A 25,793-nucleotide genomic window follows, 5' to 3' on the forward strand; every position below is an offset into this window, starting at 1 on the left:
TAAACCAGACTGACAGTTTCTTTTCTTTTTTTTTTTTTTTTTTTTGACGGGCAGAGTTAGAGACAGAGAGAAAGGTCTTCCTTCCGTTGGTTCACTCCCCAAATGGCTGCTAAAGCTGGCGCGTTGCACTGATCCAAAGCCAGGAGTCAGGTGCTTCCTCCTGCTCTCCCTTGGGGGTGCAGGGCACAAGCACTTGGGCCATCCTCTACTGCCCTCCCGGGCCACAGCAGAGAGCTGGACTGGAAGAGGAGCAACCGGGACTAGAACCTGGGGTGCTGGCATCATAGGCAGAGGATTAGCCTAGTGAGCCTCGGTGCCAGCCAAGACTGACATTTTCAAAAAGACAAATTTCACTTTTTTTTTTTCAAAGATTCTTTTTTTTTTTTTTTTTTTTTGACAGGCAGAGTGGACAGTGAGAGAGAGAGACAGAGAGAAAGGTCTTCCTTTTGCCGTTGGTTCACCCTCCAATGGCCGCCGCGGCCGGCGCGCTGCGGCCGGCGCACCGCGCTGATCCGATGGCAGGAGCCAGGAGCCAGGTGCTTTTCCTGGTCTCCCATGGGGTGCAGGGCCCAAGCACCTGGGCCATCCTCCACTGCACTCCCGGGCCACAGCATTTATTTATTCAAAGAATTAGATCATTCCCCTAATGGCCACAGTGGCCAGGGCTGGGTGAAGTCAGAGCTAAGAGCTTCATTCGGGTCTCCCACATGGGTGCAGGGGCCCAAGTACTTGGGCCATCTTGCATTACTTTCCCAGACACATTAGCAGGGAGCTGGATTAGAAGTGGAGCAGCTGGGACTCAAACCTGTGCCCATATGGGATGCGGGCACTGTAGGTGGCAGCTTAATCTGCTACACCACAGCACTAGCCCCTGGGTTTCACTTTCCAAAAAACGAAAAAGAAAATTAACCCCCATAAGTATGCAACATAAAAATGTTTCTGATCTTGAAAATTCAATCAAAACAATAAAACAGCCTCCAGGCCACTCCTTAAAGTAGCAGTTGTGACTTGGGTGGGCCCAAATTATTGGCTCCTTGCTTCCACCAGGAAGAGACATCTGGAGAGTCTTCACTAGGCCAGTTCTCAACACCACAGGCCTCTGGTTCACACCTACCCCACTCCTGGAGTCCTTGCTTCAGGGTCCCTCAGCTGAGAGACACGCATGCAGACAATTAGAAAATAGTCATTACCACGATGAATGATCCTAGGCCTGGGTTCCAAATCTTTTAACAAAACTGTGTGGCACCTTTTATCTGATAAATTTTTTGGTAAATCAGAAGTTACTGGGGCTGGCACTGTGGCACAGTAGGTTAAAGCCTCAGCCTGCAGTGCCAGCCTCCCATATAGGTGCTGATTCTAGTCCCAGCTGCTCCTCTTCTGATCCAGCTCTCTGCTATGGCCTGGGAAGGAAGTAGAGGATGGCCCAAGTCCTTAGGTCCCTGCACCCGCGTGGGAGACCCGAAAGAAGCTCCTGGCTTCAGCTCTGGCCATTGCAGCCATTTGGGGAGCGAACCAGTGGATGGAAGACCTCTCTCTGTAACTCTTTCAAATTAAAAAAAAAAAAAAAAAAAAGGTTACCAGATTATCTGGTTTCAGTGTTGTCTCAGAAACAAGTGATGCATCAGTCTGCTATTGATCACATAAACATAAAACCTTGTTACTCTGAGTCATATTCAAGCCAAAAAGAAACAATCCACCATTTGTTATTTGCCTTCAACTTAGATAAATGAGTCATTTCTATGAAGATTTTTTTAATCCATAAATAGCTCCTTTGTAATTTTTGTGGACCGTTAAGTATCAAGACCACATATTGTGGGGCTGGCACTGTGCCTTAGTGGATTAAGACTCCACCTATGCTGCTGGCATCCCATATGGGCCAGGGTTCAAGACCTGGCTGCTCCACTTCCGTTCCAGCTCCTTGCTAATGGCCTGGGAAAAGCAGCAGAGGGTGGCCCAAATGCTTGGGCCCCTGCACCCACATGGGAGACGGATAGAGCTGGCTCCTGGCTTCAGCCTGGCCATTGCTGCCATTTGGGGAGTGAACTAGCAGATGGAAGACCGCTCTCTGTAACTCTCAAATGAATAAATACATCTTTAAAAAAAAAAAAAAGACCATATATTGGGAATCATGGATCTCGAGGTTTCTAGTTATTTGCACCACCACACGAAGGCCATTTCTGCCTGGAGACCCTAGTTTACCTGTTCAACAACCACTTGCCAACCCTGAGGGAAAGTAGGCTCCAATTGCTCAGAGTCCAATGAGAGGGACAACTACTGTGGTAAGTGCTATGGCAAGATGGGCACATAGGAGGAGCCTAAACTTCTGAAAGGAACAGCCAGGCTTAAACCTGGAGGCGGAGGCAAGCGGGGTGTAGGGAGCAGCGTTGGGGCAGTGGAGACGGGATGCATAAAGACTGAGGCCAGCGAGTCCAGGACTGCGCATGGTTCAGTTAGCTGAGCTACAGCCTACAAAAGCACCGTAATAGATGGGGCGAGATGCGTCAGGTAATAATGGGCTTTACTAGACCTGCGCTGGATTCTGAGTCCAGCAGAGAGGTGTTGGAAGGTTTTAAGCATGCTTCCGCCCCAGTGAAATCCACTTGCCCTCAAGTCCTGTCCTAGGGTCTGACTCCTGGGAGCCCTAAGTTGAAACGCACCCTTCGTCTAGTCTGTCTCCTAGGGAGTGGAAGCAGGCACTGAGGCCCGGGAAGGGGGGTTGCTTGCCCACGTGAGAGCCGGCTGCAGGGCCTGACCAAACCCCGTTTTCCTGGTGCGGGGCTCAGCTGTTTCTCTGTAGCTCCCCGCTTCCTGAGGGCTGCCCCTATGTCTGCCCTCCTCACCCTTGTTCCCAGGGAGTGGGCGTTTTATTTCCCAGTGCAAAAGAAACGGCTGGCCATAGGTGAGCAATCTAGGGGCATCAGAGGCAGGCTTCCAGGGGACCCCAGCCTAGAACCCCTGGGCTGGTTTCTGGAGGAGGACACCTCCCCTTCTCCCTTGGTCTGGGCTCTGGTCCAGAGTGAAACGCTTCTGGGACGATGGTCTTCCTAGCAGGGAGCTAGGCTGCTGGGGAGACTGCAAGTGGGTAGACAGATGGGTCGCTGGGGGGAGGCTGCTGCTGTGGTGCAGCAGGTTAGGCCACCGCCTGCAATGCCGGCATCCCATTGCAGCACCAACAGCAGTTCCCAGTCCTGGCTGCTCCATTTCCAGTCCAGCTCCCTGCTGATGCACCTGGGAAAACAGCAGAAGATGGCCCAAGTATTTGGGCCCCTGCACTCACTTAGGAGACCTGGAAAAAGCTCCTGGCTCCTGGCTTTGTCCTGGCCCACCCAGCCATGGTGGCTATTTGGGGAGTGAACTGGCAGAGGGAAAAGCTCTCTCTCTCTCTCACTCTCTCTCTCTTTCTCTCTTTCTCTGTCACTCTGCCTTTCAAATAAGCAAAATAAATCTTTTTTTTAATTTTAATTTTTTTTATTTTTGACAGGCAGAGTGGACAGTGAGAGAGAGAGACAGAGAGAAAGGTCTTCCTTTGCCGTTGGTTCACCCTCCAATGGCCGCTGTGGCTGGCGCGCTGCGGGCGGCGCACTGCGCTGATTCAATGGCAGGAGCCAGGTACTTATCCTGGTCTCCCATGGGGTGCAGGGCCCTAGGACTTGGGCCATCCTCCACTGCACTCTTGGGCCACAGCAGAGAGCAGGCCTGGAAGAGGGGCAACCGGGACAGAATCCGGCACCCCGACCAGGACTAGAACCTGGTGTGCCGGCGCCGCTAGGTGGAGGATTAGCCACGGCGCCGGCCGAAATAAATCTTTAGTAAGGGATCACTAGAGCCAACAACCTGCCCCTGCCTCATCCCCACCCCCAGCACTGTCTCAGAGAAAACTAGAATGCACTTTGCCATATTTTAATTTTATTTATTTATTTGAGAGGCAAAGAGACACATAGAGACAGACAGGAGAGATCTCCCATCTGCTGATTCATTCCCCAAATGCCTGTAACAGCTGAAACTGGACTGAGCTGAAACCAAGAGCCAGGAACTCCATCCCAGTCTCCCACGTGGGTGGCAGGACCTAAGCACTTGAGCCACCTCCACCTGCTGCCTCCCAAGGTGGGCACTAGTGGGAAGCTGGAAGGGAGTGGAGCTAGGACTCAAGACCAGGTACTCTGAGACGGGACGCAGGTGTCCTAACCACTAGGCCAACGCCTGCCCCGCCACGTTTCGTGTGCTTGTTTTGTTTTAGCAGTTTTAAGTGAAAGTTGTCTCTAAGATTACTTTACTCTGGCATCTTCCTGAGTGCTGCTTCCTCACATTTGCCCTTCCCCTGTCAGACTCGGTGAGACCTGGCTTTGCGCTCCAGGATCCTTTTACGTGCTGTGCAAAGAGCGTGCTTTCAAGCTGAGAGGCCGCCCACTGCCAGCGCCATCCCGGTGATTCCGCCAGGGCCACCTCTGCCACCTGTCCAGGTAAGAACAAAAGAGGCTGCCTCCTGGTGGCTCTGTGCCGCAGGGCAGGGGAGGGGTGGCTTCCTCCTGGGCCGGGTTCCTGAGAGGCTGCACCTGGGGACCTGTTTGACGTCCAGCGCTGGGCTCTGACCACTCCTGAGGACACTGTGCTCCCTGGGACCTGTGACACTCAGAGGTCGGAGGGGGTAGAAAGAAAAAAAAAGGATCTTTTTTGTGGTCTTTGTCCAGTTTCAAGCCAGCAGGAACCACCCTGTTGGATGACTGCCACAAGGACAGGTGTGCCTGTGGCCTCTCCCGCCGCACCTGTTCAGTGTGGATGGCAGATTTTTTCCAGTAGCCCCGGGCCATGCTGCCCATCTGCCGGCCCTCACGGTGTCCTCGCACCTCTCGCACTGCGCCTCCTTTCACACGGGCGTGGAGCACACCTTGAGCTTCTGTCTCAGCTCTCCCGGACGGGGGAGACTCGGCCTTCCTGCATTGCAATGCCTCCTTCAGCCACAGAAGGGTTGAGCTTCATCTCAGCCACAAATGGGAAAAGCCCCTGCCACATTTTTAAAGAAAATGATGAAAAATTACAGTTGCTTTATAATTTAGTGGGAAATGCATATTCTTTTTAAAAGATTTATTTATTTACTTGAAAGGCAGAGTATGTGTGTGTGAGAGAGAGAGAGACTGTCCATCCGCTGGTTCACTCCCCAAATGTCCCCCACAGCCAGAGCTGTGGTGATCCGAAGCCAGGAGCCTCCTCCGGGTCTCCCATGTGGGTACAGGAGCCCTAGGACTTGGGTCATCCTCTGCTGCTTTCCCAGGCCATAGCAGAGAGCTGGACTGGAAGTGGAGCAGCCAGGACTCAAACCGGTGCCCATGTGGGATGCCACAGGCGACCACTTTACCTACTATGCCAAAGCACCAGCCCTGAATTATCTATTTAATTAAATGACCCTTCTTATTGGCCACTGACACAGTGACCTGTGCCATGACTGGCTGCCTCTTCACACGCTGAGGGCTGCCGGCTCCCAGTCTCACCGCAGGCCCTGCAAAATCGCTGGGCTTAAGTCTCACCCCTCTCACCTGCTGTGTGACTTGGGCCAGTCTCCCTCTCCGAATCTCGGCTCTGCTTGCGGTCTGTAAGAGGGGAATGAGGATTGCAGCCTTGGCGTGTTGCTCTTGGACTGCAGAGTGGGGAGAGGCCTGGCGCATCAGGACCCTGCTCTCCTTTCCTCTGCCTGGGAGGGCGTGGCCAGGGCGAGGCCCCTCCTCCAGGCTGCCCTGGTGACAAGGGAGGGAACCTGCCCTGTATCCCTGGAGACTGGACGCTGAGAGCTGGAAACATGAACAAGGTCTTCCCCCAGGTAAGTGCGGCCCTGCGTAGCTCCTGATGCAGGAAGCAAACTCAGGTGAGGGCAGGAAAGGGGCCAGGTTAATACTGCACCTGCCCCAGCCACTGAGGTGAGTCAGCTCCCACCCTGCCCCAGGGGCTCACTCCCAGGTATCAGGCCCCACACGTGACACAACTGGACAGTTCAATGATGAACTGGGAGGAAGCCGGGGTGCAGGTGCACAGGGGCCAGGGGAGTGGATGATGTTAGGAGATCAGGGAAAGCCTCGCTGGGGAGCTGCCTGGGCAGGTTTGAGGGGCGGATTGTGGCAGGCAGGCAGTGGAAGAAATGGCGCTCCCAGCATGGGGCACGGGGGACAGGTGTGTAACTGTGACACAGTCAGGGTGACTTAGGGCGATTAGCACCCCGCGTTGGGAGGGTCCAGTGATTCCATCTGAAGCTGTCCGTGACCCCTGAGGCTGCTGACTCCCTTACCCAAGTACACCCCCTGCTCTGTTCTCTTGGCAGGGAGATGGCACTGGCAACGCTGCTGCTAGGACCAAAACACTCTCCAGAGGGGAAGGTAAAAGGCGGGCACTCCCCACGCCCAGGGGGGCTGCCTGAAGCTGGGCTGGGGGCTCTGCGGGAGCCCAGACCTCTGCCTCCCACTGTGGTGTCCTCTGCTCCCGGCGTCCCGGCCAGCCAGGTCCACAGTCACTTACTGAGCACCTACTAGCGCCGCCTATCGCTCAGGTGCTGACAGTGCACGCAGTACCCACCGGTAGCAGCAGTGGGTGACCTGGGCAGTTCTCTTTACCTCTGAGGGACGATGTGAGTCAGGATCACACGCTTCTTTAGCGCCTGCTAACACGGCAGACTCACTGTGTGGCTAGGACAGCACTCCGTACCTTCACTGATGGGGTGTCTCCCATGTGTTCCGTCTCGGCCCACGTTGCAGCAAGGGGAAAGAGCCCCGGAGAGATGACGCTGCCAGCCGCAAAGGATCAAGCCCCTACTGTGTACCTGGCACCACAGGGTCTTTTTCAACCCTCAGGGCCCCTCTGAGAGGGGGGCCCTGTTGTGGGCAGGAACAGCTGAAGCCATGAAGTTAGGCAACCAGGCCAAGGTCATAACGCTGGGAGGGAGCTTTGGGGGCCGGAGGGTGCAGGTCTCGAATTCCGAGGTAGGGCAGCACGGCCCTTCTGGTGGTAGCGCCCCAGTGCCCTTGTTGCTTCAGGCTGGTGTTTGTGGATTTCCAGGTGCGGGCTCGTGGTGGGGGTGGGTGTGGAGCAGAGGCCCTCCCCTCTAGCTCCAGCTCCAGCTCCAGGGAGAGGCTTGGCCACCGAGGGCGTCCAGCTCAGCAGTGCAATGTCTCGAGTCTCTCTTGTGACCACACCTTGCACACGGCTGGCCAGGCCACACAAGTATTGGAGGAGCGGCCTCTGCTGGCCCAGTGACACGTCGTCTCCCTGGTTACCTGAGTGAACCTGTGTTTGCCAACAGACCCGGGAGCCGCTGACCCGGGCTGCGGGAATCATCTGTTTTACTAACTTATCTTTAAAGATCTATGTATTCATTTGAAAGGCACAGAGAGACAGAGACAGAGAGGGAGATCTTCCCTGTAAATGGCCAGGGCTGGGCCAGACCAAAGCCCGGAGCGGGAACTCCATCCCGGTCTCCCACGTGGTGGCAGAGACCCAAGCAGTTGAGTCAGTATCCACTGCTTTCCCAGGCAGGGAGCTGGATCCGAAGCCAGGCAGCCGGGGCGTGACCGGGAGCACACAGGGGATGCAGCCTCGCGGACACAGCTTAGCCTGCTGTGCCAGATGCTCCGACTGAGATTCGTCTGCATCGCCCACTGTCTCCTCTCCCCGTGCACACCCATCCTGGGCTCCACCCACGCCAGGCCACTTCCTGTTCCCCGTCCCCCAATCCTGGCTGCATGCCACCCAACAGGCCGTTCCTCCTTCCACACCCTCACTGTGCCCTCCCCAACCTGCCCAGCCCCCCTACCCCGGCACCTGGCCCATGCTTCTTCGCTGCGCTGACACCTGGCGCTTGGGGCTGGCAGCACGTGGGCACGGGTCCACCTGGAGGCAGCTCCGGGGAACTAGGAGGGGTTTGAATGAAAATGACCCACGCGGATGCAAACTGGGGGCCTGCCCTTGTCTCCCTGACCTCTGGGGCAGCCTGTGCACTAAGCACTTACAAAGCACCTACTGTGTGCCCGCCTCTGGCCTGGACTCTGCTGTCACAGGCATCGGTGAGACCTGCTCCTGCCCCCTTGTCCGCGGGCCTGAGACCCGGACAGGACGTAGCTCACGCTCTCCCTCATCTGTGCCCGCCCCTTGCTCCTAAGGGCAAGGGCCACAGTGACGGCTACTTCTGTGCTCTCTGCAGAGCAGGGCGCCCAGTGGGTCCCCAGGGAAGCTTTCTTTCCTTGTTTTGCAAGCAAGGGAGAATTCAAGGAGCAAAGTACAGGCCTGCAAGAGCAGAGGCGGCCGCAGTCGCTGCTGTTCCACCGTGGTTAGAATGGAGCTCGGCACACGGCAGGTGCGCCTGGGCCACAGCTCCGTGCAGACCCCCTCCCACACCACGGACTCTCGGCAAATGCCGGGGTAGCTCCTGTGAGCCCCACTTCCCACCTGAGGAAACTGAGGCACACGGAAGTGAAGGGACTCCCCGCAGCCCCGCTGGAAGGCAGCCGGCAGCCTGGCGGGCTCCCAAGTGGACAAGCAGCCAGACGCGTGGAGAGGGCATGGGTTGTGGCTTCAGACAGGGACTCGCGTGCCAGCCCCGCAGGCAGTGATGTGGACATCCCCGCCGAGCTGCAGGTTCTTCATCAGTAACTTGAAGGACTTGGGGTTTCTGCCCTGTCTTAGGGGTTGGAGCCACATGTGCCTGCCCCTGCCTGTGTCCTGAGGAGGTGGATGGGAGGCTGGGGCGTGGAGCAGAGGCCCAGGCCACGGCCAGGCACCTGGCGAGGGGTGGCTCCGGACAGTGGCACAGAGCGGTGCAAAGGTGTCCCTGCCCCAGCCCATGCGAGGGGGAGGGGCGGCCGACAGGGGTCAGGTGCGGGGCTGGGGGACCCCAGGACCCCAGCCCTGGTGCCCATGCCTGTGTCTCCCTCACAGCAGACTGCAGCCCCCTCTGCTGCTCGCGCCGGGGAGCCTGCCTCTCGGCCTCTCTGCTGCTCCTGCTGGCCACTCTCGCCGCCCTCGTCGCGCTGGCCATCATCCTTGGACTCCCGCCACGCACGCCAGGTCTGGGGTCGGCGGCGGGAGGCGGGGGGGGGGGTGTCAGCAGGGGAGAGCCAAGGGGCCACAGGTGCAGGAGTCCTGAGCCCGCCAGACTTCTCCACGAAGTGACTTTGGACAGACTCCTGTACACCCACAAACACACGGGGGCGCTATAGAAAGTTCGCGGAAAGTGTGCATGATGAAAAAACCATGCATGGAGCTCAAAAAATATTTGCACCAAAATAAATGTATCTTTTACTTTTCCGCGAGTATTCTGAGGTCCCCTTGTGTGTGACTCTGAGCCTCCATTTGCATACCTGTGATGCGAGTTTATCGAGAGGCTCTGCCCTGGAGTCCTCCTTCAGGAAGCCTTCCTTGAGCCCCAGGTTGGATTAGGAGCCTTGTCTCCCCACACTTGCTCTCACCTTGCCCCAGTCCCCCTGGGAGGTCTCATCCACCTATGCACCTGTCTCCACCCCAGAGATCAGGGCCATGTCCAGTACATTCCAGCAACCTGGCCCCAGTGGCTACCAGCCATGACGTCCCTCTGAGTAGCACACTCAGACCAGGCTAGCGGGAGGGCTGAGTCTGGAGCAGCGGCTCTGGTCCAGTCTCAGAGGCAGGATGGCCCTTGGAGAAGCCACAGGGCACTGAGCATGAGGGGAAAGAGGGGAGTGGTTGGTGGAGGGAGTGTCAGGACAAGCCACTCAGGCACAGGGAACAGCATGCGAGCAGTTCCCGGGGATGGAGGAGGCGTGAGGACCAGCAGGGAAGGCGTGTGGACACCAGTGGCTGGGGCAGTGGGTGAGCTGGGAGCCCGGGGCCTCCAAGGCTGCCCTGGGGAGGGAGTTGTGGTCCAGGAGCCATGGAAGGGCGTAAGCTGGGGGCTAGGGTCACCTTCTCCTCTCTGAGTGATCATTTCATAGCCAGGCAGGGCAGGTGGAAGGGAAGGAGGTGGGGGAGGAGGTACCATTCACAGTCTGTCCCAGCCTGGGCGGGGTACGTGTGGGCTGCAGTCACACACCCACGTGCCTGTGTCTGCGTGTGTGTCTGTGCAACGATGCACATCTACATGCATGTGCCAGCGTTTGCAGGGGTGTGTGAGTGCACATACCTGACTGTGTGGGAGTATTTGTATGCACATCTGTGTGTGTGTGTGTGTGTGTGTGTGTGACAACACCAGCACCCCTGAGAGCCAGCTCCCTCCAGCAACCCAGGCTGGTCTGAGGACCAAGACAGGGTTAACGTGCGCAGGACACAAAGGTGCTCTCACCCCCACTCAGTACCTGTGTGCACATGTGGGTCTGGGGGGGCCCACCCAGCTCATCCACCATTTCTCTCCTTTAACTCCTTGACACAGCCTAGGGGAGGGTCTCCTATTCCCCTACGGTGGCTGATGAGACTTTTCAGGGGAGTTTGGGGCCCAGTGGAACGAACACAGATCAGTGCTGTTCAGGCAGTAAAATTGGGCGCAGAGGGAAGGGGCGCTGACTGCACTTGAACTGGCACCGGCAGGTGCACCGCAAGGGCCGCTTCAAGGAACGCAGCGTGGCCCTGGCAGGCGGCTGCGAGGTGTGGCTGGGTTTCAGCAAGGAGAGGTACTCCTGGCTCTGTACCCATCCATTTGCTCCCCACCGCAGTTAGGTGGGGAGGCGCTATGGTCCCCACTGGCCGGCAAAGCAACAGAGGCTCTGAGAGCTCAGGTCACCTGCCCGAGGCCAAGCAGCGGGAAGGGGACTAAGCTGGGGCTCAAACCCCACCTGCACCGCTCAGTCCCGGGTCCTGGGTTTGCCCCCTGCCCAGCCCCTGCCCCAGCTCAGCTAGGGGGTGCTCCAAGGAGGGAACCTGGTCAAGTCTGACGTCTGCCTAGCTGGGTGACGCCCTTGTGAGCACCCTCTTTGATCCCCCGCCATTCAGGGGCCCAGGCCTGTGTGACACGGACAAATAGGACGGGCTTCCTGTGCCACGACCGGAGGAGCTGCATCCCGGCCAGCGGGGTCTGTGATGGCATCCGCACCTGTACCCACGGCGAGGACGAGGACGAGGCCTTGTGCCGTGAGTATCTGCCTGCTCCTGCCCCAGCCCCAGCCCCAGCCTCAGGGGTCACCTGCCCCCGACCCTCCCTGCAGCCACCCCAAAGCTCCGCTGACCCTGAACATACCTCACACCCTCGTGTCCACGTGTCTCGGATGATGGGTCGCCCCCAGCCAGGAACACCTGCCCCCACCCTTTCCCAGCCATGCACACACATGAGTCACCTCCACTCTCAGAGAACCTGTACTCATCCTCGAGGCAGTGCTCAAGCGTTACCTCCTCCAGGAAGCCTTCCCTGACTCCCACACCAGGTTAAGTTCCTTCCATTGGGCTCCCACAGCCCCTGAGCCTTCCTGTGTGTCAGCCCTAGTGACAATAGTTGTCACCCTCGATTGGCACCTCTGCCACCCCTGTCAGGCTGTGAACCCCCCCGGGGCAGGCCTGGTCTGTTTGATGGTGGGGCTGCAGGGCCCGGGACAGAGGGCAATCAGGGTTGCTGAGTGGATGAGGGGGTGAGTGACTAGAAAGGCCTGGGCCCACGCCTGAGAGAGCTGACAGTTCCCACGGAGAGGAGGCGTGTCTCCTGGAGCAGGCATGGAACCTGCGGGTCAATGGCAGGACCCACAAGAGGGAGGGGTCGGGGATGTTGGGACCGGGGGTAGGTGGTTCGGCACAGACCCTCCAGTGCAGAAGCGATCCTCAGAGTCACCCAGTCAGCTCCATCGGGCCCGACGGTGGCCGCCCAGCCTCGGCTTGCATACTCCTGGGATGGGGAGCTCACTACACATGGAGCAGCCACTCCCAGCATGAGGTCTTCCTCGCCCAGAGCTCAGAATGGCCAGTGGCCGGTTGTCTCTGGCTCCAACTCTGCCCTCCATCAGCCCCGCCTGCCCGGGGCGAGCCGTGTTTTAACCCCTCTCCCGTGATCATCGGCTGCAGGGCAGAGATTCGGAGATAGCGCTCTTGCTCCCCAGCCCACACCCTGGCCCCCGCTCCTCCGTGCCCTGTTCCTCATCCTCTCCAAACACGTCCCCAGTTATTCAGCACAGGCCCCAGGCGCACCCAGGCCGCCTCTGGCAGGGTCTGGCCACCCAAAGAGCACGGGCTCGTCCCCTCCCCGGTCTGGGCTCCTGTGCCTCTAGTGATGGGGCCGCAGTGCGTGTGAACGTTCTGGAGGCCTGTCTCACAGCTGCCTGCCGTGGAGCTGACGTCCAGGCAAGGGGCAAGCCCACATTCCCGAGCGCTGGGGCACAGGTGTGTGGTCTCACACGGACACTGTCGCATTCCCATTGGAGGCGCCTCCTGGAGGGGACTTGAAGGTGTTATGACTCCAGAGAAGGGTGAGGGAGGAGTGATGCCAGCAGCGGCATGGGGGTGTGGGGCCGGGGGCAGTGGCTCCCAGGGCTCCTCGCTGGGGGTGCTGGAGAGAGCGTGCCTCCCTTCCACTGCACCCCCTCCCCCTCCCCAAGCCCCTTCTGCAAGAGGTGGGAGATGCCGCTGAGTGCGGCAGCTGCTGGCGTGGTCAGGAGGATCCACCTCTGGCCCCCTCGGGGCAGCCGTGCCGGCACGGACTTCCTCCCACCCCGTTGCTCCCTCTGCAGGAGACGTACCCCGCAGCCTCCCAGGCTTCCTTGTGGCCCGCTGCGGGGACCCAGCCTCCTGGATCTACTCAGACCAGAAGTGTGACGGGACCAACCACTGCGGTGACTGCTCGGACGAGCTGAGCCCAGGTGGGGCTCTGGGCAGAGGCTGGCCTGGGGCAGGGCGCTAGAGCATAGAGGCTGACCGGGCGTCTCGGGGGTCCTAGGGACGGGGTGCTCACTACCACCCCCGTGGCTCCTTCTGGAGGTTCGTGGTGGGGACGCCACGGCGAGGGGAGGGCACGGAGGAGGACCCTGGGCCTTGAACCTGAGTTCCCTCATCTCCTCTGCCCCTCCCCACAGCTCTGGGGGGAAAGCAGGCAATCAAGCCCCGGCCCCAGCTCACATGCTGGCCAACAGAAGCTCCCAGGGGAAAAGGCACTTGCTACACTGAGGGAAGGGCAGGGGCGGCCACAGGCACAGACCACTTAGTTTGCTCTAAGTTCGATCAACAAACACATCCTGAGCACTGCCGGAGCTGGGGCTGACACCAGAATTCAGGCACATTCCTACTCCCAGGACCCCATCTTACACTAAAAGGAAGTGCCAGAGCCCAGGAGGAATCAAGGGAGACTTCTTGGAGGAGGCAGCATTCAGCAGGCCTTAGAAAAGAGGCAGGGCCCCAAGCGGCCGAGGCTGGGTAGGCGAGGAGGACTGGGGGGGCCCAGGGCGCAAGGTAACGGAGAGAAGTCTGCGAGGCGCCTCAGTGAGTCCTAGTGGGTTGGTGTGGCTGGAGCTGGGGGTGGACGGGAGAAAGCACAGGGCAGGCGATGTGCACCTGTTAAACCGTGAGTCCTGCCTGCCTGCCTTGGCTGTCTAACAACCGGAGCCAAGGAGGAGACCGAGGCTTAGCCGGGTCGAGCAAGGTCACCGCGGCAGGATCAGGATTACAGTCAGCTTGTGTCACGTGGGCCGGGGTCTCGGGAGCTGTGGCGGGGTTCCGGGCTAGGGAGGGGCCTGGGACACAGGGCCCAGGACCCAGCAGCTGTTCTCTCCCCAGTGAGTGCGTGCCCGCCCTGCGGCCCTGGCTGGTGGCGCTGCCCGCCCACCGTCTTCAAGTACTGCAGCTGTATCCCGAGGAGCCTGTGCCGGGACCACGTGCAGCACTGCTCCGACTGGTCAGACGAGTACTCCTGTCCCGGCCTCTAGCCTCCACGCAGGCCCAGGACCAGCGATGGAGTGGCGCCGACAACCTGCTGGTGACTGTGAGCAAGGGAGGAGGAAGGAGCCTTCTGCACCTTACCTGTAGTGGGATCTACACACCGACTGAACAGCGATCGCCTCTTGCACACCTCCAGTGACAGGGAGCTCACTACCATGCCAGACAGCTTCTCACAAAGATGGGGGCAATCTGCCTGTCCCTGGGGACCGAGGGCGAATCCTGCTCCTCCGCTCTGAGACAGACTTGTAGCTCCCGAGCTGGGCCCCCTGAGGGAGAGCTCTGGGTCCTGGATGCAGCCCCGTGGGGCCACCTCATGCCCATCTGGCACCTGTGGCAGGTGTTACTGGACTTGCACGCAACCTTAGCATTTCTCTCCACTGAGCTACCCTCGCAGGGCACCCAGTGCTCGCAGACAGGCCCTGTGGTCCCACCCTGGGAAGCCGCACCCGGGGGCTCCACGCTGCGTGATAAGAGACTGGGAGGCACAGCCACCAAGGGGCCCCTCCCCACGCCCCGGCCACGCCCCCAGCCCCGCCCTGGCCCCCCACCCCACCCCACCCCAGGCGCCCAGCTCTCCTTACATCAGGGGCTACATTCGGTCCTGGAGTCCGAGTGAGCTGCTTCTCTGCATGCCTTCGCAGCACCCAGGCAGGCAGGATGGACATCCCCACTAGCCAGATGGCAAAACTGAGGCCTGGAGCAAGGGAGATGACGGCCCGGGACCATTCATAGAGTCAGGGCTGGCAATGGGACGCCAGCACAGGCTGTGGCAGCCCCGCCCAGGGGCCCTACCGGCCACCAGTGACTATACACTGGCAGGTGCGGTCAGGGATTTTAAAAGGTCGCCTCAGCAAGTGTCCCTCCCTTAGTCTGAAAGAGGCCCCGGGGATCCGGCCAGTGGGAGGGTTCCCGGCGAGGGAGACAGACGTGCCCCACCCCCGGAAATCAATAGAACTGATGCTGTGTATCAGACTTCCTGTGAGTGTTTCCAAACCTTCTCCTCTTGTTATCATTATTTTTAACTTTATCTGAAAGACAAAGACAGTTTTCTTCTATCTGCTGGTTCACTCCCCAGAGAGCCGAACCAGCCAGGGCAGGGTCAGGCTGAAGCCAGAAGCCTGCCGCCACCGGCTGCCTCCCTAGGCGCCCATTAGCAGGAAACTGGAATCGGGAGCAGAGGAGCCAGGACTCAAAGCACACCAGGCCCTCCAACGCCACCACTGAGCCAGACACCTGCCCCTCGTGTGAGATCTACAGAGAAAAGGGGCGTCCCGGAGCCCGGCGCTTTGGTCCCTTCACTGCCTCGCTCATCCGTTCCTTCACGGCCTCCGCACACTGTGCAGGGCCAAGCCGCGGGCCAGTGCCGGCCCCCAGGGAAGAGGCTCCTAAGGAGGTGGCACCTTGCACCGTGGAGGGGCGAGTGGGACAGCAGGAAATACTGGGCGCAGGGCAGCAAGGAGTGAACCTTACAGAGCCAGGACAAGTGCATTTCTGGCCCCCTCCAGCCGGGGACCCGCTCCCGGAACAGGGCCCCCTCGGACCCTGCCTGAGGCATGGGCAGCTCCAGGCTCTGCAAGGGCAGTGCAAGCCGCAGGAGTCCTCTGGTGTCCCTTGTTCTGATGACCCGGCTGGAGCCTTCCCTCCCCAGGAGGGAGGGAAGCTGGGGGGTTGGGAGGCTCTCCGGGGTAGCGGTGGGGGAGGAGGGCATCCCTGCTAGGCAACCGGGCCCCCGTGGCCAGAGCATAGGGTGGCAGGGAGGGGACAGGCAGTGATGAGGTGAGAGAAGAGAGCTGGCCACGACAGCTCACCATTCTGTGCTATCTCCAGGGAGATCAGGGAAGGCTTCTAGGAGGAGGTGGTGCCTGAGCAGGGTCTTGAAGGATTGGGAATGGGCCAGGTGGGGAGCAGGGATAGGGCCTGCCAGGTTGAAGAGATGGACTGGTCAGTGCAGGGCAGGACAGGGGCGTGTGCGGGGGCTTCCCGGACGGTGCAGGGAGGGTGCCGGGAGTATGCAGAGAGCCTTGTGTTCTGGGCTGTGCAGAGGGCACGTGACTGGGGGGCCGCAGGGGCTGGCAGGGGTTTGCAGCAGGTGGGGTGCCACTAAGGCGTTTCTCCCCACACGTGATCCTTGCTGGCCAACCTGGAGGAAGCAGCAAAGCGCCAGGCAGAAGGAGGGCCAGGTGCAGCACTGGAGGCTACCCTGGGTGGTAAGGAGCCAACGCTCAGTGGCGTCTGGCCCGTGCCCAGCACTGCAAACCTTCCAGAAACTTCCTGTGGCTTTGCTCAGTGGTCTGCATCCTCTGCTCCTCTCGACCACCATTCTGGGAGCCTGGGCTGGGCCCTGCACTTTGCATAGGCACAGAGACACCAAGCAACCTTGCCTGAAATCACACAGCTTTTTAGAGGAAGAGCCAGGAGCTACACCTTGATAGGCGCAAATCCAGAGCCTGCCAAGCTCCTTCTGACGCTTCGCTATCCCAGCCGGGTGCCCCCCTCACCAGGAGGAGAGCTGGAGCCCAGGCCAGGGGGCCTCAGCCTGCAAACGGGAGGTGGTCGCGTGTTGGCCAAGGGACAGGCATTTGTTCTTCCCTTGCTGATTGGTTCTTCCTTTCAGAAGGGAGCAGGTGTTGGAGCCCGTGTCGTGGTGCAGTGGGTTAAGCCTCCACCTGCGATGCGGGCATCCCACGTAAGCACTGGTTCGAGTCCCGGCTGTTCTGCTTCCAATCCAGCTCCCTGCTGATGGCCCAAGTGCTTGGGCCCCTGTACTCACCTGGGAGACCCAGACGAAGCTCCTGGTTCTTGGTTTTGGCCTGATCCAGCCAGCCTTTGCAGCCATTTGGGGAGTGAACCAGCCACCTCCGGAAGGCGCGGAGCGAGGGGTGCTAGGGCAGCCAGTCAGGCCCCTCCCCTGGCTCATGTGGGCAGAGCCGCCTGCAGCAGGAACCAGCGTCAATATTTGCCATCTCTCAGCCTGCCTGGCCCCAGCTCGGAGATCAGTACTTTCAGTACAACAGGTTCCTGGCTGTGCAAACACGCGCGGATAGATTAATGGAATTTAAAGTGGCTCAGGCTCGGCCCTAGGGACCGGCCTGGAAATCTGCTCCGGTTTAACTGTCTGCCGCCACTGTTTGCCGAAGACTCTCCCTGCAGCCTTACGCTCACAGAGGCGCAGGCCTTCGAGCCAGCCAGGAGCTCAGGGCCCCGCCAGGCTTTTGGCAAAAGAGGACCCCCTCTCCCCAGAGGGCGGAGGCCCCGGCGCAGAGTTCTGAGGGTCCCCAGCAACTCCTGGTCCTGGTGCGGGTCTGAGTCCTTTTGGAAACAATTATGTACATACATGATCATTATATATAATTATATATATTACATACAGTGAAATGCACAGATCTCAAGTACACAGTTCAGTGAGGGTTATTTAACAGCCTGGTTGAGGTATAATTGACACACAATAAGCCATAATGTTAAAGCGTACACTTTCTTTTTTTTTTTTTTTAATTTATTTAATGAGCATAAATTTCCAAAGTACAGCTTATGGACCACAATAGCCTCCTCCCCGCCCCGTGTCTTCCCTCCCATCCACAACGCTCCCCTCTCCCACTCCCTCTCCCCTTCCCCTTCACATCACAATTAATTTTCAATTATCTTTATATACAGAAGATCAATTTAGCGTATGTTAAGTAAAGCATACACTTTCATGAATTGACATCTGCCTAGGAGGGGACAAAAAGTTCCTGGGAAATGGAACCACAGGTAAGCTTGCTCTGAGGAAACCCTCAGAGGTTTCCTTCGACTCCTTGGTAGTCCCTCCCTCACACCCCCTCCCCCCACCCAGCTGGGCAACCACTGTTTCACTTTATCAGTACAGAAGAGTTTGCACTTTTCTAGAATGTTCCACTCATGGGATAATGCAGTTTCTACCCCTGTTCTATTAAGTTGGAGAGGCAGAGAGGAAGAGACAGATGGATAGAGAGCTTCCACCTACTGGTTCACTTCCCAGACGTCCACACCAGCCGAAGCTGGGCCAGGTTGAAGCCAGGAGCCAGGATCTCAGTCTGGTCTCCCATGTAAGTAGAAGACACCCAACCTCTTTAGCCATCCCCTACGCCACTCGGGGTCTGTATCAGCAAGGGCTGAATGGAACTGGGACTCAACCCCAGGCGCCAAGGCACTCCCATATGCAATGTGGGTGTCTGTGGGTTTTTGTTCTGCTGCCAGGGAAGGCAGCAGAAGATGTGGGAGATTAGGATGGAGTTCTCGGTGCCTGGCTTTGGCCTGGCCTGGCCTGGCTGTTGCAACCATTTGAGGAGTAAACCGTAGATGGAAGATCTTGGCCTCTCAAATAAATAAACAAATATTTTTAAAAAGAGAGCAGAAAGCTTTTAGTTTGATTAAGTACAATATATAAATTTTTAAAATAAATCATGCTTTTGGTGTTATAATTTTAAAAAAATCATTGCCTAGAGGCCTGTTTTGTAGCACAATGGATTAAGCCATTATCTGCAATGCAGGTATCCCATGTGGGCACCTGTTCGAGTCCTGGCTGCTCCACTTCTGATGCAGCTCCCTGCTAATGTGCCTGGGAAAGCAGCAGAAGATGGCCCAAGTGCTTGGGCCCCTGCCACCCACATGGAAGACCTGGATGAAACTCCTGTATCCTGGCTTTGCCCTGGTCTAACCCTTGCCAATGCAGCCATTTAGAAAGTGAATCAGCAGATGGAAGGTCTCTCCCCCTCTCCCTGTGACTCTGCCTTTCAAATAAATCTTTAGGAAAAAAAATAATTTTGACCTATTTCTTGTACCATATGCAAAAATTAACCCAAAATGTCTCCTAGATCTAATTATGTATAGCATAACATAACATATATAAAGATTTATATATTTATTTGGGAGGCAGAGTTACAGACAGAGAGAGGGAGAGACAGAGAGAGAGGTCTTCATCTGCTGGTTCACTCTCCAAATGGCTGCAACGGCTGGGGCTGGGCCAATCCAGAACAGGAGCCAGGAACTTCTTCCAGGTCTCCCATGTGGGTGCAGGGGCCCAAGCACTCGGGTCATCTTCCACTGCTTTCCCAGGAACATTAGCAGGGAGCTGGATCAGAAGTGGAGCAGCTAGGACTCAAACCAGTGCCCATATGGGATGCCGGCACTGCAGGCGTGGAGGCTTAACCTACTAGGCCACAGCACCAGTGCCCCTAGATCTAATTATAAAATCTAAAACTATAAACCTTCTAGAAGAACAAGTAGGATAAAAGCCCTGTGGCCTTGGGTTAGGGGCCCAAGCACTTGGGCCTTCCTCTGCTGGCTTCCCAGGTGCATTAGCTGTGCCGCAACGCTGGCCCCTGTTTTTACATGTACCCTCACAATGCCTTCTGCCTTTTGATTGGGATATTACGGTCATTTATGGTATTTAATGTGATCATGGATATGGTTTCAATGTGCTCACAGTTTGTTTTCTCTTTGTCCCATCTGTTCCTTGTTCCCTCTTCCCCGCCTTTACGTGACTCTGTCTGAGTTAAATACCATTTATCATTGCGTGTTACCCCCGTGTCGGCTCATAAACTAAAACTGCACTTCACTCTGGAGGTGCCCTGGGGTTTCTGCACAAACCTTCCACTTAGCCCTGGCCCCTCCCCCAGTGCTGTTGGCGCATTTCACTCCTGTGAGTGGGAGAAGATTCTAGAATCCTGCCCTTCCAGCCCTGTCCAACTGCTGTGACACTTTACAACCCACCGCTGACATTCAAGCAGCCGCTCGCCTTCACAGACGTTCAGACACCAGGAAGGAGACGTTGTGCGTTTAGCCCGTGGTTCTTTCCAGGGCTCTTATGTTCGCGTACAGATTCACATCCCTGTCTGGCATCGTTCTCCTTCTGCCCGAGGACTTCCTCTAGGAGGCTCTGCTGGTGGTAAATGCCTTCAGTGCCCTAAAGAGGTTTTTTCACTGAGAAGTTTACTGTTCCTTTAGGCCTATGTGAAAGGTGTCTTTTCTTTCTTTGGCTGTTTTTAAGATTTTCTTGGGTGGGCACGTGCCCAGGGGTGAGCTGTAGCTTGGGAAACCCACCTCATGTATCAGAGGGCCTGGTTTGAGTCCCGGCCACTCTGCTTCCAGTTCAGCTCCCGGTTACTGTACACCCTGCAGGCAGCAGCTGATGGCTCAGGTATTTAGGTCCTTGCCACCCACATATGAGACCAAGATGGAGCTCCGGGTTCCTGGCTTCAGCCCAAATGCCCAAGCCAGCCCTGGCTGTTACAAGCATTTGGGAAGTGAACCAGCAGACTGAAGACTGTCTCCTCTCTCTCTCTCACTCTCCTTCCTTCCCTATTAAGATGAACAAACTTTTTTTTTTTTTTTTTTTTTTTTTTGGACAGATAGAGTTAGACAGTGAGAGAGAGAGACAGAGAGAAAGGTCTTCCTTCGGTTGGTTCACTCCCCAAATGGCTGCTATGGCCAGAACTACGCCAATCCGAAGCCAGGAGCCAGGTGCCTCCTCCTGGTCTCCCATGGGGTGCAGGGCCCAAGGACTTGGGCCATCCTCCACTGCCTTCCCGGGCCACAGCAGAGGGCCAGACTGGAAGAGGAGCAACCGAGACTAGAACCTGGTGCCCATATGGGATGCTAGTGCCGCAGGCGGAGGATTTAACCTAGTGAGCCACGGCGCAGGCCCCGAATAAACTTTTTTTTTTTTAAACCAACTTTATATTGGTTTTGAACAATTTGATGATATGTGCCTAGGTGTGTTCTTTTTTTCATGTCTTATACGTGGGCTTCTTGGATTTGTTTTCACCAAATCTGCAAAAAAAAAACAAAAAAACAAAAAAACACTTTTTCTCTTTTTTTTGTAGGATTTTTTTAAAAAAATTTATTTGAAAGCAGAGTTACAGAAAGAGGGAGAGACAGAGATCCTCCATCTGCTGGTTCACTCCCCAATGACTGGGTCTGGGCCAGGCCGAAGCCAGGAGCCAGGAGCCATCCAGATCTCCCATGTGGGTACAGGGGCCCTAGGTCTTAGGGCATCTTAGAGCATCTTCCCTGCCTTCCCAGGAGCATTAGTGGGGAGCTGGATTGGAAGTGGAGCACCTGGGATGTGAACTGGTGCCCATACGGGATGCCAGTATTGCAGGCTGTGGCTTAACCCACTGCACCACCATACCAGCTCTGAATCTGCAAAATATTTAATCCTTATTTCTTTAGATCCTCCTGTTTCATTTTCTCTCCTCTCCTTCCAAGTCTCCAGTTACACACATACACACTGGGCTGCAAGATGTTATTCTTTTTTTTTTTTTTAAAAAAAGGTTTATTTACTTATTTGAGGCAAAGCAATAGACACATGGAGGGGAGGGGGAGAGAGATTTTCCATTCACTGGTTCACTCCCAAAATGGCCTCAAGGGCTGGAGCTGGGCTGATCCAAGCCAGAAGCCAGGATCTTCTTCTGGGTCTCCATGTGGGCGCAGGGCCCAAACATCTGGGCCATCCTTCAGTGCCTTCCCAGGCTACCAGCAGAGAGCTGGACCAGAAGTGGAGCAGCTGGGATTTTAACCGGCGCCCACAGGATGCTGGTGCCGCAGATGGAGGTTTAGCCCCCACTACAACACAGTGCCAGCTCAAGATGGGGTTCCACAGCTCACTGATGCCTCACTCATGTTTTACACATTATTTCTCCTCTGTGTGTTTTGTTTTAAATACTTTCTATTGCTGTTTTCAAATTCACTACATTTTTTCTCCTGAAATATTTAATGTGCTATTAATTTCACCTTAGATAATGTTGTCTTCACCTGTAGGAGTTGGACTTGGGTCTTTTAAATCTTCCATATATTTCCTTAACTAAATTTCCTTAATGTTTCAACATACGCAACACAATTATATCCTTCAATGTCTCTTTCTGCTGAGTCCACCTCTGTATTAGTTCTGAGTTGATGCAGATCTATTGATTTTTCTCCTCATTATGTATATTTTCTTGCTTCTTACAATGAGTATTAATTTAACAACTTTATTGAAGTATAATTTATGTACCATAAAATTCACTTGTTTAAAACATACTTTTAGTATCTTCATAAAACTGGGCAACTCATATTTCCTTTTTTGAAAAAAAAAAAGTTTTATTTATTTGAAAGGCAGATACAGAGAGAGAGAGAGTGGGAGAGACAGAAAGAGAATCTTCCATTTGCTGGTTCACTCCTCAAATGGCCCCAGTGGCCGGAGTTGGGCTGGCTGAAGCCAGGAGATAGGAGCTTTATCTGGGTCTCCCATGTGGGTGCAGGGGCCCAAGCACTTGGGCCATCTTGTGCTGCTTTCCCAGGTGGATTAGCAGCAAGCTGGATCGGAAGTGGAGCAGCTGGGTCTTGAACTGGTGCCCATATCAGAGCACTGGTATGAGTCCTGGCTACTCCACTTCCAGTTCAGCTTCCCATTAATGGACTCGAACGGGCAGCAGAAGATGACCCAAGTACTTGGGCCCTTGCCACCAATGTGCGAGACCCAGATGGAGTCCCAGGCTCCTGGCTTCAGCCTGGCCCAGCCGCAGCTGTTCTGCCACTTGAGGAATAAACCAGTGGATCTCTCTCTCTCTCTCTTGCTCTGCCAAATAAACATTAAATCTTCATTTAAAAAATTATTACCTAGGATTAACTCTTGCCCACTACTGGGGCAAGGCTCTTTGAATGCCATCCCCACTACCCCGCGGATAACGAGGCTCTTCCCAACCCGTGAGTCCGTCAGGACCCCGCTTCTTTCCCTGGCGTGGGGGAGCTGCCAGCACTCGGCTGGGCACTCTGGGACGTCCCCGTGACTCTCCCGCTGGCCACGTCCTCCTCTCCTGCACTCTGTCCTGTGAACTCTGGCCGCTGCCTCGCTTTCCCCCGCTCCTGCTAATCACTTAACTTCAGGGAGTCTGTGGGCTCTGCTACGTTTTCTCTTTAGAAATCCCTGTCCTGGGGACGGTGTTGTGGAGTAGCTGGTAAAGCCACCATCTGCTGGCTCCTGGCCTTAGGCCTGGTCCATGGGGCCATCCGGGGAGTGAACTAGCAGCTAGAAGATCTCTCTTTCTATCTTTCCATCTCCCTCTCTTTCAAATAAATCTTTTTTAAAAATATTTTTTATTTATTTGAAAGGCAGAGATACAGAGAGAGGAGATAGGTCTTCCATCTGCTGGTTCACTCCCCAAATGGCTGCAATGGCTCAGACTGAGCCAGGCCAAAGCCAGGAGTCCAGAACTCCATTTGGGTCTCCCACTTGGGTGACAGGAGCCATCTTCTGCTGCCTTCCCAGACACATTAGCAGGGGCTGGATCTGAAGTAGAGCAGCCAGGACTTGAAGTGGTACTACAATATGGGATACAGGTGTCGTAAGCCAGGACGTAACTCACTGCACAGCAACACCAGTCCCTTTTCCTCTCTTTATAAGAACATTTAATTCCATCGTGGGAGCTCTGCCCTTGTGACCTAACCCAACTCCAATTACCTCCTAAGGACCCTACCTCCAAATACCACCCCACGGGGAACTAGAGCTTCAACACGTGAACGTGAGAGCCAGAGCCCACAAACACTGTCAGTGCAGCTTTCTCAGTTACCCCACTCGGTCGTGAGATCCACGCCTCGCAGGTTTGTTCTTAGTTCATCCAGGACACAGGGCACCACTGCTTCACTCTGGATGAAGACAGACGTGGTGACCTGCACCTCGTGTGTTTGCCGGGTGGGAGGAGGGAAGAGAATGCGATTAGGCCTGCCACGGTCTCCATTTCAGCCTGCTCAGAGCCACTGGAAAATGCTGGACATTGGGGCCAGTCTGACCTGGGATTCACCCCTGCCCCCAGACTTTCCTGGAATGTCCATCACAGCAATGAGCCTTTTTTTCCCCATCTGCAAAACACGTGCCTACTCATTCAGCACTTCAGTTGGAGGGTGTTTTCTAAAAGATTGATTGATTTAAAAGGCAGAGTTACAGAGAGAGAAGGAGAGACAGAGGGATCTTCCATCTGGTTCACCCTTCAAATGGCTGCAACAGCTGGGAGCTTGGAACTGCATCCAGGTGTCTCACAATGGGTGGCAGGGCCATCTTCTGCTGCCTTCCCAGGCACATTAGCAGGGAACTGGATCAGAAGCGGAGCAGCTGGGACTCACTCATACAGGATGCCGGAGTCGCAGGCGGAGGCTTAACCTGCTACGTCACAGCACCGGCCCCAAGTTGGAGGATTACTGTCTCCCTCCTCCCACCAACGTCATCCCGTTTCTCCAAGAGGCGTGCTGGGATGCGCCCCATGACTGGAGGGACGGAGGGTCCGCTTGTGTGAAGTACACGTGCTAACCCCGGCCAGTGCTCCAGAAGCAGAATGCACTTCCACGGCTCCCCAGCTGGCCGTTGCCAACTTCTGGAAACCACTGCTCTGCGACCTGGCTCAGTGATTTCCTTGGTGAGGGCCACAGCGCTCGCCAGATGTGGCATTTTGCTAACTCACGCTACCCCTTTCTCTTCATCTCATCAGCAGTACATGGCATGATTTCTTTTGAATTTCCTTTTTCACCACGTCACAAATGCCTTCAAGTTGATTAGGAACACCTGACAAGCCTGGAAGGGAGCAATCCCAAACCTCTGAGGTCTGGATCGTCTATGAGCCAGCCCTGCCTCCGAGTCACCTCCCAGCATCAGAACACTTGAAGAGAAGCACCTTTCTCCCCCTCCCAAGTGTTGTGACTTTAGAAATTTCCTCCTAGGGACTGGCGTTTTGGCACAGCCCATTAAGCAACCGCCTGTAACACTGGCATCCCTTAGGAGCACTGGTTCAAATCCCGGCTGCTCCACTTCTGATCCAGCTCCTTGCAAATGCGCCTGGGAAACCAGTGGAAGGTGGCCCAAGTGTTTGGGCAGAGTTCCTTCTTCTTCTCTCAAGGCCTTCAACGGATTGGCCAGGGGCTCACCCACATGTCGGAGGGTGATCTGCCCTACTTCAAATCTGCTCACCTACAAAATACTCCTACAGAAACATCTGGACTGGTGTTGACCAAACAACTGGGCACCATGTAACCGTCCCAGTGAGTCAGCTTCTCTCTGCTCAGCTTCCCTCTGTAAAACGGTGAGCTGTGACAAGGTGCTAGGATTCTCTGAAGAAATCATTAGAATTCGGTAACATCTGCCTTAGGCTTTAGAGTTGAGCACACTTTTCCTTACATCCCTATCATTGAATTCCGACAACAGTTCTACCAAGCAACTTGTACTGTCTTCTTTTCCACATGGGACGGAATGAAGATCCAGGGAGGAGAAGAGATTTGCTGGCAGGTGGCAGAACCTGGACTGCAGCCTGGTTCCCAGTTACAGCTCATCCTGCTGGGCCAGAGAACTTTCTCTGAGAGGAGAGAGAGAGAGACAGAGACAGAGAGAGAGACAGAGAGAGATGCCGAGACTTCTGCTACAGAAACTTGGAATAAGTCCTTTGCAGTAGATGTCAAAATGGCCTGGTCAGGCCAACCTAAGAATCCAGAACATAATCTCTCTTCTCCAGTTGAGAGGTTCAGGTGTGGTGGGGGTGCAACACCTGGTATAGTAAGAACGACCAACCTGGGGCTAAGGCTGACTTTCAAATGGCACAGGTGACAAAAGATGGGTGTTAAAGGTGGCCAGGGAAGCTGGGCCATCATCCTTTACTTATGAGGACTCAGGTAGCACTTAACATTGCCAGAATATTCTTAGAAATCTATTCTGAAGCTATTTCCTCATTTAACTCCCAGACCAAAGCTGCGAAGGCACCTTCCAAGGAAGGACTAGAGGCAGAGCAAGGCCTTCTAGCCAAGGCTTCTATTTGGATTCCCTTGGTGCTACTTCTGCTCACTCACAGCACCCCGGAGCTCAGTTTAACACTGTTAGGGCAGAACCAGAAAGGAATCTGCTCCGCAGTCCCTTGCGATTGGGAAAACATCACTTGCTCTTTAGCACTGCTGGGCCTTCCCGTCCT

General features: G+C 55.9%; 1 protein-coding gene and 1 non-coding gene across 3 annotated transcripts; both read left to right on the plus strand.

Moving 5' to 3' along the window:
• Positions 1-3,864: 3,864 nt before the first annotated feature.
• LDLRAD1 (low density lipoprotein receptor class A domain containing 1) lies at positions 3,865-18,463 on the plus strand. Of its 2 annotated transcripts, none has more exons than XM_008265219.4 (6): positions 3,865-5,812; positions 6,308-6,362; positions 8,917-9,042; positions 10,936-11,073; positions 12,654-12,782; positions 13,693-18,463. In XM_008265219.4, the coding sequence occupies exons 1-6, from the start codon at positions 5,792-5,794 to the stop codon at positions 13,839-13,841; spliced, it is 618 nt and encodes a 205-aa protein (XP_008263441.2). In that variant the 5' UTR covers positions 3,865-5,791; the 3' UTR covers positions 13,842-18,463. The 2 variants fall into 2 exon arrangements, with proteins under 2 accessions (XP_008263441.2, XP_002715657.2); XM_002715611.5 differs by having other exon boundaries at positions 3,868-5,812; positions 8,914-9,042.
• On the plus strand, positions 4,558-4,648 carry LOC127493869 (small nucleolar RNA SNORD88). Its single transcript, XR_007924406.2, has one exon. It is a non-coding gene; the product is annotated as a small nucleolar RNA SNORD88 (small nucleolar RNA).
• Positions 18,464-25,793: the final 7,330 nt, after the last annotated feature.

This window comes from Oryctolagus cuniculus, chromosome 7, assembly GCF_964237555.1.
Source record: "Oryctolagus cuniculus chromosome 7, mOryCun1.1, whole genome shotgun sequence".
In the NCBI taxonomy this organism is placed as follows: Eukaryota; Metazoa; Chordata; class Mammalia; order Lagomorpha; family Leporidae; genus Oryctolagus; species Oryctolagus cuniculus.

Bases quoted from the DNA above. Each gene is read 5' to 3' on its own strand.
- LDLRAD1 (XM_002715611.5), top strand. From the start codon at position 5,792: ATGAACAAGGTCTTCCCCCAG. The intron at 5,813-6,307 runs GTAAGTGCGGCC...TTCTCTTGGCAG, and splicing joins TGAACAAGGTCTTCCCCCAG to GGAGATGGCACTGGCAACGC. The intron at 12,783-13,692 runs GTGGGGCTCTGG...TTCTCTCCCCAG, and splicing joins CTCGGACGAGCTGAGCCCAG to TGAGTGCGTGCCCGCCCTGC.